This window comes from Nycticebus coucang, chromosome 10, assembly GCF_027406575.1.
Source record: "Nycticebus coucang isolate mNycCou1 chromosome 10, mNycCou1.pri, whole genome shotgun sequence".
Taxonomy (NCBI): Eukaryota; Metazoa; Chordata; class Mammalia; order Primates; family Lorisidae; genus Nycticebus; species Nycticebus coucang.
The window spans coordinates 75,660,711-75,676,241 of record NC_069789.1 but is presented as its reverse complement, the minus strand read 5'-3'; the positions used below and the strand labels follow the sequence as shown (position 1 = coordinate 75,676,241).

The window sequence follows — 15,531 nt, the reverse complement described above, 5'->3', positions numbered from 1 at the left end:
CAGCAAGGGGTGTGATAATTTTACAAAGAGGTTTGGCTTAAAAAATGTTAAGGTAACTGGAGAAACAGCTTCTGCCAACTAAGCAGCAATGGATGAATTCCCAGACATCATTGAGAAGATCATTGAGCAAGGATTATCTGCCTAGATAGGTTTTTGATGCAGATGAAAATGCCCTATTCTGTGGGGAGGAGTGAGGAGTGGGTGCCACAAAGCACATATATTAGTAAGGAAGAAAAACATGCATTATGATTTAAGGCAGGAAGGAAGAGGCTAACTTTACTGCTTTGTGCAAATGCAGGTGGGTCTATCATTAGGACTACTTTAATGTGCATAGCCAGTAACCCCAAACTTTGAAGGGAAAAGATAAACATCAGCTGCCAGTCTTCTGGTAGTACAGCAAGAAGGCTTTGAAGGCTCTTTCTTGACTGGTTCTAGATTTGTCTCTGAAGTCAGGAAGTACCTTGCCAGTAGGGATTGCCTTTTAACATTCTTTTCATATTAGAGAATGTTCCTGGCCACATAGAACCCCAAGAATTCAACTTGGAAGGTATCAAAGTGGTCTTTCATCCTTATCATGGGGTCTCTTAAGAAACTTTAAGGCTCATTACACAGAGTACTCTAGGGAAAGGGTTATAACACTATTGAAGAGACCATCATGAAAGTCCAGATTCAAGATATGACTGTTAATAGAAAAAGTCATGAGAATCATCAAGTGTGAAGTAACAAATTCCTATTGGAGAAAACTGTTTCCAGATGTTTATAGACGACTTCACAAGACTTATGACAGAGCAAATCAAGGAAATCATAGTAACTGTCGATACGGCAAAAAAGGTGGGTTGTGAGGGTTTTAAGATATGGAATATGGAGAAATTAAACAGGCACCAAAGAAAAGGAATTACTGAAAGACCACTGAATGGGGATGAGCACTTGTGACCCAACGCCAGATGATGACAAAGATAACACTGAAGCAGCAATGCCAGAAAACAAATTGACATTAGGCAATCTGGCAGAAAGATTCTGATTGCTCAAGACTAATTTTGACTTATTTATGACATGGACCTTTCTATAATATGGGCACTGGCCCTACAGCAAACAGTAGGAGGGAAATTGATACTGTAAATTAGATTTTTTTTAGAGAAATGAAAAAGCAAAAAATCAGACAGAAATTACCACCTATTTCCATAAAGTTATATAACTTACCTCTCTTACCTTTCCTTTTACCTTCTCCACATCTTCTGCCACTGCCATTGCTGAGATGGCAGGACTAACCCCTCTTCCCTCAATGATTTCCCAACAATAAAAAAAAAAAAAAAAAGACAACCCCTCCTCTTTCTCCTCACTCTACTCCATGTGACGATGGCAAGGATAAAGACCTTTATGATGATCTATCTCTACTTAATGAATAGTAAATATATTTTCTCTTTCTTATAATTTTCTTAATAACATTTTCTTTTCTCTAGCTTTTTTGGTAACAGCACAGTATATAAGAGATATCATATACAAAATACAGTAGAACTTCCACAGTTGATCACTTCCCTACATCCTTAAGATGAACTAATTTTCATAGACTAAATACACACGTTACATATCACTACAGTAGACCTAGTTCCTTATGTTGATCACCTCTGTATGTTGATCAGTTTGTTACAGTCCCTTGGTATTTACATTATCAGTAAGGCTTCTGGTCAAAAGCTGGCTATGTTTAGTGGTCATTTTTTCAGAATATCAATTTATATCCTTGATTTTGACTTGGGAAGCAAGGGAGTCAATGTCCGTAACCCTTGCATTGTTCAAAAGTCAACTGTAGTTCTCCATTCCTCTATTTTAACTTGTTTCTGCCATACTTAATCACAATATTAACAAATATACCATAAAGAACTGAAATGTATGCATTCAATCAAACATGAATTATCTGCATTTCTTTACTTTAAATACAGTGTTTTAAGCTAAATATCCAATATTAACCTTAATAATTAACCTTAACATTCTTTTTTTTTTTTACAATAATTCCTTTAATTTTAATTACTGCTAGCTGATGAACAAATATTTTGAAGTAACTCTTCTGAGACTGGAAAAGTATACTTACCTAATTGAGAATTATTGTATGGCAACATAAATATCTGAAAATTAAAAATAAAAATTTTTGGCCAGGTGTGGGAGCTCACGCCTGTAATCCTAGCACTCTGGCAGGCCAAGCCCAGTGGACTACTTGAGCTCAGAAGTTGGACATCAGCTTCAACAAGATTCCATCTCTTCTAAAAATAAAAAAACGAGCTGGGCATCGTGATGGGTACCTGCAGTCTCAGCTACTTGGGAGGCTGAGGCAAGAGGATCGCTTGAGCCTAGGAATTTGAGGTTGCTGTGAGCTATGATGCTATGGTATTCTAGCCTGGGACAATAGAGATTCTGTCTCAAAAAAAAAAAAGAAAAAAATTTTTTAAAAAGCATAAAAACAAAAACAAAAGACCAAAGGGAACTTGGTACCATTAACTACTTCAGAGTCCAGTTCACCTGAACACTGTACTATATTCTATATTTATGTATTTTATGTCCCTGCCTCCTAAATTCCCGTCAGCCTGTTTTTTGTTTTTTTTTGGCCGGGGCTGGGTTTGAACCCACCATCTCTAGTATATGGGGCCAGTGCCCTACTCCTTGAGCTACAGGCGCCACCCTAGCCTGTTTTTATATACAGGCTCTTCTTAAAACTTCTTATATTGAATGCTTACAGGTAATAAAGATACCTGTATAAAATGAAGAACAGTAATTCAGTCTTTACACTAAATATAATAATAAATTATCAATTTGTTATTATAAATAGTATTGGAGTAAAATTTGCATAAAAAACTTGGTCCAAATTATTACTTCTTTGACATGATTTTTATTTGTGTACTTTCTAGTTACTTCTTTAAATACTTAATAATGCTTTAATGATAAATAACTAGGAGAAAGAATTGGACATTACATTATACTCTATACTGAGCCATATCAAAGAAATGTCAGCAGCAGAAATAAGACTAGAGATTGACCTAGTACCATTAGAAGAAAAAGGAAAGAATGGAGTTATTTTAAAAGCTAAAGTACTGCTTCATACCTGTTAAATATTCAAGTTCTTGAGACAGTCTTTCATTGGTTCGAATTAAGTCTCTTTTCTCAGCTTCTAATTCTTCCTTTGTTCTTGTATACTGGCTCTGTCATATAAAGAAATGATAAATTTGAATTAAGAAAACCAAGTTGAACAATATAGAAAACTGAACACAGAACTGCTACTTCAGTTAACATTAGCTATGGTTTAAAAGTTCCTCTCTTTCTGTTGTAATTTATAAATCAAAAAATTTAAAACTACTCAACATTTCTATTCATAGTTTGGATTTTTAGAACATTTTTATTAAGCTTGTAACAATCTTTCCCATGTCCCTTTGTATCCCATAGAAGTATCCTAATTACTTAAATAAGCCTTTGTAGGACATTTAACATACTTCTAATTTTTTGTCTTCAAAATATAGTTTGAGGAATATAATGGCATTTGAACCTTAGTTCAAATTATTTCTCAAGAAAGATCCCTAGAAATGAAATTACTTAGAACCCTTAATATATTCTGTCAAACTGCTTTGCAGTAAGATTATAACAGTTTACAAGCTTTTCTTGGAGTTGTAAGTACTAATCTCAAGCCACCCATGACAAATTATTCAGAGAGAGAGAGAGATGGATGCTAACATGGGGTTGCGTGAAAAATAATTACCTTATTATTGTTTTATCTGCATTTTTCTGATTACAAGTAGAGAAACATTTCATATTGCCAGTGGGCATTTATATAGCTTCCTCTATGATTTTTAAAAAAACTTCCTTTGCCCTTATCTCCCTTGAATGATTTCCTTAAAATTTAAAGTAGTCAAGTATTAGGGACATAAACACTATCATAGTTTTACTGAAAAAATACCTTTTAATCATTTACTGGCATTTTAGTTTATGAAGAGATTTTTTATTTGCATTTATACTGAATTTACTATAAATTCACTCCTGATTTTTTTTTTTTTTTTTTTTTGAGGCAGTTTCACTATGTTGCCCTCAGTCAAGGGCCTGCCACAGCTCACAGCAACCTCCAACTTCTGGGCTTAAGCGATTCTCTTGCCTCAGCTTCCCAAGTAGCTGTGACTATAGGCACCCGCCACACCCAGCTAATTTTTTTTTTGTTGCAGTTGTCGTTGTTTAGCAGGCCAGGGGCCAGGCTCGAACCTGCCAGCCTCAGTGTATGTGGCCGGTGCCCTACTCACTGAGCTACGGGTGCCGAGCCCCATTTTAAGTTTTTATACTGTTTTTATGTTTAGAAATGATTTTTAAAGATATTTTATTATGTATATTTAAGGTTTACAACATGATGTTATGGAATACACACAGACAGTAACTACAATGAAGCAAATCAATATATCTATCACCTCACAGCTACTGTTTTGGAAAAAAAGCAGCTTGTTCGATGTTTTTTTTTCAGACAGAGTCTCATTTTGTTGCCCTTGGTAGAGTGCTGTAGTGTCGTAGCTCACAGCAACCTCAAACTCTTGGGCTCAAGTGATGCTCTTGCTTCAGCCTCCAGATAGCTGGGACTACAGGCGCCTGCCACAATGTCCAGCTATTTTTGGAAATTGGGTCTCACTCTTGCTCAGGCTGTTCTTGAACTCGTGAGGTCAAGCAATCTGCCCACATAGGCCTCCCAGAGTGCTAGGATTACAGGCATGAGCCACCGTGCCTGGCCCTCCCAGAACAGTTTTATTAACTACAGTCCTCAAGTGCATTAGATGTGTAGACTTCTTTATCCTGTGTACTCACTACTTTGTATCCTTTGACTTCCTTTTCCCCATTCATCCTCACCAATCACTGTTCTCTTCTCTCAGTATATTTGACCTTTTTGTATATTCCACATACAAGTAGATCTTTCAACATTTCTCTTTCTGTGCTTATTTTACTTAGTATAATGTTCTTCAAGTCTATGTTAGGGCTCATGGCAGGATATCCTTTTTTTTTTTTTTTTTTTGTGGGTTTTGGCTGGGGCTGGGTTTGAACCTGCCACCTCCAGCATATGGGACTGGCGCTTTTGAGCCACAGGCACCACATTGAGCCACAGGCGCCACCCAGGATATCCTTCTTTTTAAAGGCTGAATAATATGTTTTTATATATATATACATATCCAGTAGAATATGCACAGCTGACCACCTCTTTAAGTTGACCTTATTTTCATATGTTGGACCTGTACCCAATGGGAGACTGACCTCTATATAGGGAGCCATAAAGTTCATGCACAACTTAAACTGCACATGAACTTTATGGCCACCCTGTGTACCAACCACCCTTGTAAGGTATATCCTGACCTCTTGGACTGTGACAAACAATATTAATTTACTCTCTATAACTTGACCAGCTGAGTGCAATGTACACCAACGGGTCAAAGGTGTGGGTTCTGCTCCTTAGTTGTATTGTTTTTTGTTTTAGTGTGTAAGTTCTTTTTTCATGTTTTATTATTACCACGTGTTGGATTAGGCCTAACATAATTTATCACAAGTCATGGAAGATTTTTTTTCAACGTGAAGGACTGGTCTGAATTATAGGTGTACAAATAAAAATTTTACAGACAATATTTTATACTCCCATGACAAGTGGAGACTCTTGTCATTTGTATTTGCAAAATTTTACTGTCATTTAGATCAGTTGTGCTTGAAATAAAGTTCAACCAGAAACAATATACAAGTGTTTTGAGAAAGCTGGATCTATCACACCCCAAGAGCATAATATTTTGGCCCCACATTAGACACTCCATTTCCCATGACAGAATTTGAAGGAGCAGATTTTGAAGGTTTTGTTGCAATGGATGGTGAGGTAGCAACCTATAACAAACTTGACCCAGAAACAATTTTCCAAGCCATAATGAACGAAGAACAGATCAGCATAGAAATATGTGAAGCAGATGATAAAGTGGAAGAAGCTAGTGAGGATGACACAGAAATTGCAGACTCCAAATGAAGAGAAACAGATCAAGATTGACTTTTTTGAGAAAAAAATGATTAAACCTTGAGAAAATGGTAAATGTTTTCGTTTTGTATGCTACTATGTGATTTTACTGATTTATGTATGATTTCATATGACATCCTCTAATAAAAGATGTATAGGTGAAGTACACGTGTCAGTACAGTAGGCTTAGTTGTTTATGTTGACAACCTCTAACCTTTGGGTGGTCAACTTTCGAAGGTTGTACCATATTAGTAATATCCCTGCCCCACATTCATTTTCTTTACCCATTCATTCATCAAAAATACTTACTTTCCATATCTTAGCTATTGTGAATAATGATGCAATGAACATGGGAATATGAGTATCTTGATGAGGTGGTGATTTCATCTCCTTTGGTTAACATGTCCAGAAGGATTGCTGGGTCCCAGGAAGTTTATATATTTTTAAGGCCCTCCATACTGATTTCCATAATGGCTGCACCAAATTACATTCCCACCAGCTGTGTATAAGGGTTCCCCTTTTACACATCCTTATTAACATTTCTATTTGATAACTGCCATCCTAAAGTTGTGTGAGATAGTATCTCACAGTGGTTTCAATTTGCACTTCCCTAATGATTAGTGATGCTGAGCACCTTTTCATGTTATCTCTTGGCCATTTTCATTTGGAGAAATTTGTGTTCAAGTCCTTCCGATAGGGTGTTTTTTGGATATTAATCTCTTATTAAACATGTGGTTTTGCAAATCTCCCATTCTTAGGATGACTTTTCATTTTGTTGATTGTCTCATTTGCTGTATAGATGATTTTTAGTTTTATGTAGTACCATCTCCTTTTCCAGCTTGAGATGTTGGTGTGGTGTGTAAAAAATCATTATCAGGGCCAATGTTAAGGACCTCTTCCCCTATGTTCTTTTCTATGAGTTTCACGGTTTCATGTCTTACACGTAAAGCCTTTTATTCATTTTGTGTTGAGTTTTGTGTGTAAGTAAAATAAAGGTCCAATTTCATTCCTTTTGTGTTGCAATTTAATTTCCCATCACCATTTATTAAAGAGAGGGTGCTTTCCCCATTGTGTTCTCTTGCTGCTTTTGTCAAAATTAGTTGACTAGGTATGTTTGGAGTTATTTCTGGGCTCTTTATTCTATTCTACTGGTTTGTATTTTTGTCTTTATGCCAGTACTATACTGTTTTGATGACTATAGCTTAGTGTGTATGTGTGTATATATATATATATATATTTTTTTTTTTTTGCACAGCCATGAGAAGAGAATATGATATCAGGGAGTGTGATGCCTCTAACTTCCATTTTCTTTTTTAGTAATGCTTTAGTTATTCAGGGCTTTTTGTTGATTCCACAGGAATTTCAGAATTTTTTTAAATTTGTATGAAGAATGACATGGGAATTTTAATAGCATTGGGTTGAATCTGCATTCTGATTTGGGTAGTATGGCCAATTTAATAGTATTAACTTTTCTGATCCATGAGTATGGAATATCTTTACATTTATTTGCATCTTAAATTTGTTTCAGCAATGTTTTGTTATTTTTAATGTATAAATCTTTCACTTCCTTGGTTAAATCTACTCCTAAGTACTTTATTATCATTCTTTCCATGCTGCTGCAAATGAGATTGTTTTCTTGACTGTTTTCAGCTAGATCATTATCTGTGTGTAGAAATGCTATTGATTTCTGAATGTTGATTTTATATCCTGCAAATGTACTAAATTTGTTTTTTCATTCTAACAGGGTTTTTTTGGTATGTGAAATCCTTGGTTTTTCTACATATAAAATCATGTCATCTTGATTAGAGAATTTTATTTCTTCTTTTTTAGTGTACATACCTTTTATCTCTTTATCCTGTCTGACTGCTCTAGCACTAGTACTTCTAGTACTATACTGACTAGAAGGGGTGTGAGTGGGCATGCCTGTCTTACACTTGATCTTAGTGGAAAAGTTTACAGTTTCTTTTCTCAGCCATTAAATAAATTCTATTATTTTAATGGAATTTATTAAAATTCCTCACAGTGTTTTTTCCTCCCAAAACTTTATGTGAAATATGCACATGTACATTCATAGCTTTTACCAGATTTATAAAGATTTTGTGATAGCTACTCTCCCCAACTGGTAAAGCTCTTCTGCCTTGGGTTTTATTTCTGAACTGTTTTTCTGTTCTATATATTGATTCTTATATCAGCATTGCAATGTTTTAATAACCACAGAATTATGAAAACATTTTAATATGTGACTAAGCAAGAACTTTTAAATTGATACATCTTTTGCAGAATTATCCTAGCCATAACAATCCCCCCCGCCCAGTCACCGTTAGAGGTACATTAACAAGTTTCAATCTATCTTACTTAAAGAGACAAATCTCAAAGCAACACATTAATTTAGAAAATCTTGCCATCCACAAAAATGCTTTATCTCTCTCTACAAAGAGATAAAGTTTTCAGTAAAGTAACGGAGTTTTCTTGTAAAGAAACGGAGTTTTCTTGAGTGTTTCTTCACATAAATGCTTTACATTTTTTGTGAAGTTATTTCTTGCTATATTATGGGGCATTTTTGATCCTATTTAGATTCTCTGAGTAGAATTTTTTCTTCTGGAAATTTGAAGAAATTGTCTTTTAATTTGAAATTTTATAAAAGCAATGGCAAAAATCTAAAGTTCTACCTGGTTAAAGAGTCACTAGGTATGACTTTATTAAAAAAAACTGGTCAGCACTCCTTATGATCATATTCAATCTTTATTCTTGTCATTGCCCCAAGGAAATGATTATTAACATGGATTTACTCAAATCCCCAACTGTATCACAGAACTTGGCATAGGACCGGGCACTGTGGCTCTCACCTATAACCCTAGCACTCTGGGAGACTGAAGCAGGTGATTGCCTGAGCTCAGAAGTTCAAAACCAGCCTGACAAGAGCAAGACCCCATCTCTACTAAAAATAGGAAAGCTAGCCAGGCATTGTGATGGGTGCCTGTAGTCTTAACTACTTGGAAGACTGAGGCAAGGGGCTCTTGCTTGAGCCCAAGAGTCTGAGGTTGCTGTGAGGTAGGATGCCACAGCACTCTGGGTAGAGAGACTCTGTTTCAAACACAAACAAACGAAAAACAACAACAAAAAATACTTGGAATAAAGTCTAAGGCCTTTATAGTAGTAAGCACTCACTCACTGGATAGTTTATATTGGGTAAAAGGAATATCCAATCTATCAATAAAACATATATAGATACAACTGAAAAATTTATGTATATAAGTTTTTGTTGATAGGGTATCTGTTTCATCTTCCTTTTGACTAAAAACTGATAAACACAATCAAAATAGAAAATTTCCTCAAGCATCTTGTTTATGATTACCTTTATTCATAAGAATAAATTTTACCTGAATGGCAACATTGTGATCCTGAGCAATTTCAAGTTCTTTGTTTTTCTCCGTTAGAGTCTTCAGCTGAGTGTCTGGATAAAATGAATTTTATGAACATAAACACATTAGCTTAAAATTTGCAATGTATGTTTTTATTTAATTGTCACCCTTACACATTTTAAAAATAAGGAAAACCGAAGCCCAAAGGACTGATTTGTACATCACATTCCTATGATATAAACACATCCAAATTTCTGTATTTTAAACCAAAATTTTAAATTATGCTATCCTGTCTCCAAGATCAAGTGTAAGTTCTAGGCAACATTTCTAGGAAGTATATTTTCTCATTTTTTAATGACATCTTCTAAATCAACATAAATCATAAAAACAGTGAACTGTATTTAGACATAAAAAAATTAATTAAAAAAAGATTAAGAGAAAATAACATTTAAACTACATAAAATATAAATGTAACAACAAATCACAGTAATGGACGTTTACAAGTCCACTCATTCATCACTCTAAAGAGAGCCTTTAAAATGGAAGAAAAAAGTATGTTTGACACTCAATTGTTAATACCTCAGTCTCTACTCAAAATGGGCTGTCTTGCCTTATACAGTTATTCTTCTTAGAAAGAATATACTTTTTGAAATTTTATTCCACTAAAAAATTTATTTTATGTGTTGGCAATTTAATGAGCAAATACATTATTACTAATTCCAGTCTTCTATTTAAGAGGATCATTAAAAGAAAAACCTGCTAAATTAGTCTAGATTTTCCATTTTATTTTAATGTGGACTACTGCTTTCCAGACATGCAGACTTAGAATACATTAAAAAAAAAAAGCACATGCACACATTAATTGTACACTGCGGGAAGGCATTTGATGTTTATCTAGGTTTAGCCCTATCTTCTCCCTCTCTCACATCTCACAGAAAAAGTTGTAATCATAGCCATTTTTCTGAAATTCCTCAGCACTACCACTGAACAGATCTTTTTATTATGCCAAGGAAAAACTATGTAAATAATGAAGCAGATCTACCTAATAATGCTCTATCACTCACAAGTACATACCATCATTCATATACATCATGTTTTAAAAGTGTGAGTGCCAAAAGTAGCTGAAAAAAGTTATAAACCAAACAGATAATGGGCATGGACCATTAAGAGAGAAAGTTGAAAATTTTAATTGTGAGCTTCCTGTGTTCTTCTTCACCTATCCAGCTGAAATCAAGCTATATTTAATATCAAGGATGACTCTACTCCATAAGATCTCTATTGATGTTAGCTTTCCTCAAGCACAAGCAAAGCACAAGAAACATTGTTCCCTTGAGAAAAACCAGGGTCTTTAACTAAAATCTTTTGTAGCATCTAAGATTTAACAATGCCAAAAACCTAAGAAGGAAATTATTTCCTTAAAGAGGAAATATTCTAAGATTCAAAGATATTTATTAAATTTGTAAGAGACTAAAGAGTTAAAAAATATAATGAAATCAATGGGATTTAATCTTTACCATAACGATGTCACCCTCTTTAAATTGTTTTACCAATTGCACAATGCTTTAGTTTCCTCAAAAGGTTTTAAAAAATATCATTTGATATGCAAAGCTATATAAGTAGATAGACATGTGGATCTAACCACCTTTTTTTTTTTTTTTTAAGAGACAGAATCTCACTTTGTCACCCTTGGTAGAGTGCCGTGGCTATGTCACAGCTCATAGCAACCTCCACCTCTTGGGCTTAGGCAATTCTTTTGCCTCAGCCTCCCAAGTAGCTGGGACTACAGGTGCTAGCCACAATGCCAGGCTATTTTTTTGTGGCAGTTTGGCAGGGGCTGTGTTTGAACATGTCACCGTCAGTATATGGGGCTGACGCCCTACTCACTGAGCCACAGGTGTCGCCCCAGATCTAACTATCTTATAAAACAATCATACACATTGTGACTTACACATGGCAAACCTTCTTTTAATAGTAAAGTCAGAATTAGAACCCAGGCCTCCTGACCACTAAGCTGCACCCTCTTAGAAAGTCTTCACTACTGAGTAAAAAAAAACAAAAACAAAAACAAACATGATGCTTAATCAGTATTTTCATAAATAGTAAGAAGTTGCTTCCAAAGCATACAAAATAGTGCACGAAAATCTCAATACTCCAAGAGTATTATAAAGAAGTGATTAAATACTTACTGAGTTTCTCTAGCTCAAGTCGCAAGCTCTGGCACTCTCGGGTTTCATTCACAAGTCTCTCCTGACTATGTGACAGTCTCTTCTCTATCTCAAAGTACTGTTGTTCTACATAAAACAAGCAAAAAATAATAAAAATAAAATCAAATACACACTACACACATTGTCAATACTATTTATTTCTAATAATTTGGATTTTAAAATTTAAGATTATCATTAGCTGAAAAAAGTTATAAACCAAATAGATGATAGGCATGGACCATTAAGAGAGAAAGATGAAAATTTTGTGAGCTTCCTGTGTTGTTCTTCATCTATCCAGCTGAAATCAAGCTATATGTACTATCAATTATGACTCCACTCCGTAAGATTTCTATTGATGTTAGCTTTCCTCAAACACAAGGAAAGCACAAGAAACATTGTTCTCTTGAGGAAAAAACAGGATCTTTAACTAAAATCTTGTGTAGCAGCTAAGATTTAACAATGCCAAAAATCTAAGAAGGAAATTAGCTACCCACCTTTCTGAGGAATGAAGCCTTAAAGAGGAAATATTCTAAGATTCAAAGATATTTATTAAATTTATAAGAGACTAAAGAGTTAAGAGTTAAGTTTATTAAATTTGTAAGACTAAAGAGTTAAGTTCCCAATAAGAGAATCTGAGTAAAGATAATTAGATTAAGCACTGAGAAGACCTTATCCTCCAAATGAGTAATTCCAAAAAGACTTACACGATAAAAGAAAATAAGGTCCAAAATGTGTTTTACAAATGAACCTCTCTAATGCAGGCAACGTGTCTTATTTAACTTAATATTTTCCCTTAATTAAAAATAAGTATTAAATGGAAAAAAAAGTTGTTTATACCAAAAACTTATTTGCTTTAAAAGGCTTTAAAAAAAAGAAAAGTCGAAATAGGTGGCGCCCATAGCTTAGTCAGTAGGGCGCCAGCCACATACACCAAGGCTGGCAGGTTCCAACCTGGCCTGGGCCAGCTAAAACAAGACAACTGCAACAAAAACATAGTCGGGCATTGTGGTTGGTGGGTGTAGTCCCAGCTACTCAGAAGACTGAGGCAGGAGAATCGCTTATCAGTGGTTCTCAACCTGTGGATTGTGCCCACAGGAACTGTATTAATGCGTTGCAGCATTAGGAAGGTGGAGAACCCCTTAAGCCCAAGAGTTGGAGGTTGCTGTGAGCTGTGATGCCACAGTACTCTACCCAGGGCCATAGCTTGAGACTCTGTCTCTAAATAAATAAATAAAATTAAAAATAGTCAAAATAATATCTGGAAGTATAAAATTACCAATTTATGTAAAAATGTGTAAACTTAACAAGGGACTGAGTCTGTCTTGTTCAGCACAGTATCAGGCACATGGAAGACACTCAATGTAAATTAATGAATAGAATGCAGTGTTTTATACTCAGCTCTGGAATTAGCAGAATTTTCAATATCAATTCTGTTTGCTAATTGTACTTTTTGAAGTGAAGTCACTACAATTTCCAGTCAACTTAGTTAAAAAACAGTTACCAACTGCCCCAAATGGTAAACTGAAACAGAAGATAGAGTTTGCATTTTGCTATTGCAATTACTACAGTCGTCATCTTTTTTCAAGGATATTCAAGCCATATTGTTGAACACTTTCTTGAGGCCTACTTTAGATAATTATATCTTAATATATTTTCTATCAAACTCTCGGGAGACATCAATATATTAAACTTATTTACTGCACATTTTGTTTTCCAGCCCTGTCTCACGTACTTAATATTCATTTCTACGAACATCTACTTCATTATAGGGTCATTGGATGACGAACTATGAACAAGTGTACAAACTCGTCAATTACACAAAGGCCTATGATTGTAGGTGAAAGAGAAAATAGGAAGGAAGTCACAATCATCTAAAGGCAACTACGCAAGCAGATACGGTACCCTCAGCTTAGACAGCAAGGGGTCGCAGACTTTTGGCAAGTCTGGTGTAAAAAACCCAAACTGTTTGCTGGACAAAGTTAAGTGTCCCTACGTGAGATCACCCTAGTTACAAGGAAAACAAAAACAAACGTGGATTCCGACTTTTTAAAAAAGCCTTCTTTTTATCAAACTGCGAGGAGTAGGAAAGAGAAGGCCTAGGATGTCACTGCAGTCCGGAAAGTGATGCCACATATAGTGTGAGCTTGCAAGGGGGACTATTAGACACAGCTAGGGAGTTAAACTCAAAATCAAGGGCAGGAAGAACGTCTCACTTACCGCTTTCCACCTTAAATTTCTCGTGCCTCCCCTTCAGGCCATCGATCTCGGATTGCTGATCAGCAAGGAACTTTTCAAGTTTGTTCTGGACGGACTTAGGCAGCTTGTTGAGCTCCGAGCGCTCCAGGACTTGCTGCAACACCGCCGCCATGTCGGTCTGGCCGGGCCCCACGGTGGCAGTGGCCGACGGAGTAAAAGCCGAGGAGAAAGGAGAAGACCAGGAGGACCCAGAAGCCTGGGCCGCCGCCTCGGCCGCCTCACTTGATGGCTCGCGCGCGCCCGCCCGCCGGAGACTCCCGCGGCGGTACCCTGGGAAACCGAGTCCTGCTTTATCCGCGGCCCCAGCCGCCCAGCGCCGCCCGCGCCCAAACTGCGTGCGCAGGGCCGGGAGCCGTGCAACCTGGGAATCCGAGTTCAGAGGTTGCCTCTGACCCCTCCGTACACTCCAATTTCCGGCTTCCCGCTCCACCCACTTGGGGCCTCGCAAGGCTCTGGGAAACGTAGTGTTGTTCTCTTTCCCTTCCGTAAACCCGATCCACACCGCCCCCTGCGCTTCCTCCTTTCTCCCCGCCCCGCGGCTCTCCGCACTAAGCCGCGTGACCACTGTCCGCGCGGTGGCGCTACATACGTACTCGTCAACCCACATCCCTCGGTGAAGAGGACTACCTTACCGTCAAAACCCCGGGATGCCATGGGTCGTCCTCTTTGGCGGCTTCTGGACACTGAGCCGCTAGAGGGCATCGGTCCCGGCGGGGCCGGACCGCAGGCCCCTGGCTACCGCCACGCTCTCTATGGCGCCCGGAAGGGGGCGGGGTGGCGACCGCAGTCGCTTTGGCTGAGGCTCTGCAGAGAAGGCAGGGTGGGCAGCCTGCGTCATCAGTCGGCGTCACCTGACTCCCGAGACCCTGTTTTTGGAGTGGGAAGTGAGGTGTGAGAGTCGGTCGCTTTCTGATGAATTCATTGGCTGTGGAATTGGAACCTGGGAATAATCTATCCCCTAGAGGCAGGTTTTTACACCCTAAGCCTTCATCTAGAGAGGACGGATTTATTTGCTACGCGTGCACATTCTGAAAACAGGTGAGACAGCCTAAGTTTGAAATAATACTTGTGTATGTGGATTCGGTCACACAGCTTCCTTCTAAAGGGAGAAAAGAAGGGAAAAGGTGTAGGAAACATGGATTGTCACTGCTGTGCACACCATTGACAGTTTGCCTTATGTGAAATGTCGTATCTAGATGCCTTTTGGGCGTGGCGCGGGGGGGAGACTGAGTGATTCAAAGGATTTTAAGTAGCCCGGTTTATGGTTCAGGATGACGGTTAAAAGAAGCCCGGAGTTTGAGTTTAGCCTGTGTTTTAATGTTTCATTTTAGAAAATGTTATCTAACATCTTGTTGTTTTTAAAATTGAAAATGGTTGTAACTGAAGTTTTTAAACACATTTAAAACCACTTCCCACCCCTGCCACCTTAACATAATCTATTTCTAGATCATAATTCTGTACTTTCTAAACTCAATCTGTCATTGCTTTATGTTTGATTACTTTTCTAAAGAATTATTCCTTTTTGTAAATAAAGCATTTCTCATGTCCTCTTTGCAGTTCCTACAGTCTTGGGCCTATTGTGAATTGATGATTTCTCAAGTGAATTTGTTCTCTTTTTCTCTAGTTCATACTGTCAAATCTGTTGTTCTGAAGCCATCTAAGAAATAAAAACAGAATTGATATTTTATGATAACTAAAGAAAAGTACATCA

General features: G+C 37.0%; 2 protein-coding genes across 5 annotated transcripts in view; one reads left to right on the top strand and one right to left on the bottom strand.

Moving 5' to 3' along the window:
- Positions 1-14,641, bottom strand: part of TPR (translocated promoter region, nuclear basket protein) — a 67,559-nt gene extending 52,918 nt beyond the window's left edge. For all 3 annotated transcript variants that reach the window (XM_053604383.1, XM_053604384.1, XM_053604385.1), the window contains exons 1-5: positions 14,453-14,641; positions 13,782-14,090; positions 11,547-11,651; positions 9,379-9,452; positions 3,092-3,188 (exon numbers count right to left, since the gene is read on the bottom strand). In XM_053604383.1, the coding sequence (XP_053460358.1) occupies positions 3,092-3,188; positions 9,379-9,452; positions 11,547-11,651; positions 13,782-14,090; positions 14,453-14,522 (655 nt within the window). In that variant the 5' untranslated portion in view covers positions 14,523-14,641. The remainder of the gene's footprint in view (positions 1-3,091; positions 3,189-9,378; positions 9,453-11,546; positions 11,652-13,781; positions 14,091-14,452) is intronic.
- A 17-nt stretch (positions 14,642-14,658) lies between these two features.
- The window catches only part of ODR4 (odr-4 GPCR localization factor homolog), a 45,541-nt gene continuing 44,668 nt past the window's right edge, over positions 14,659-15,531 (top strand). For both annotated transcript variants that reach the window (XR_008382962.1, XM_053604395.1), the window contains exon 1: positions 14,659-14,858. The gene's annotated coding sequence lies outside the window, so the exon portion shown is untranslated. The remainder of the gene's footprint in view (positions 14,859-15,531) is intronic.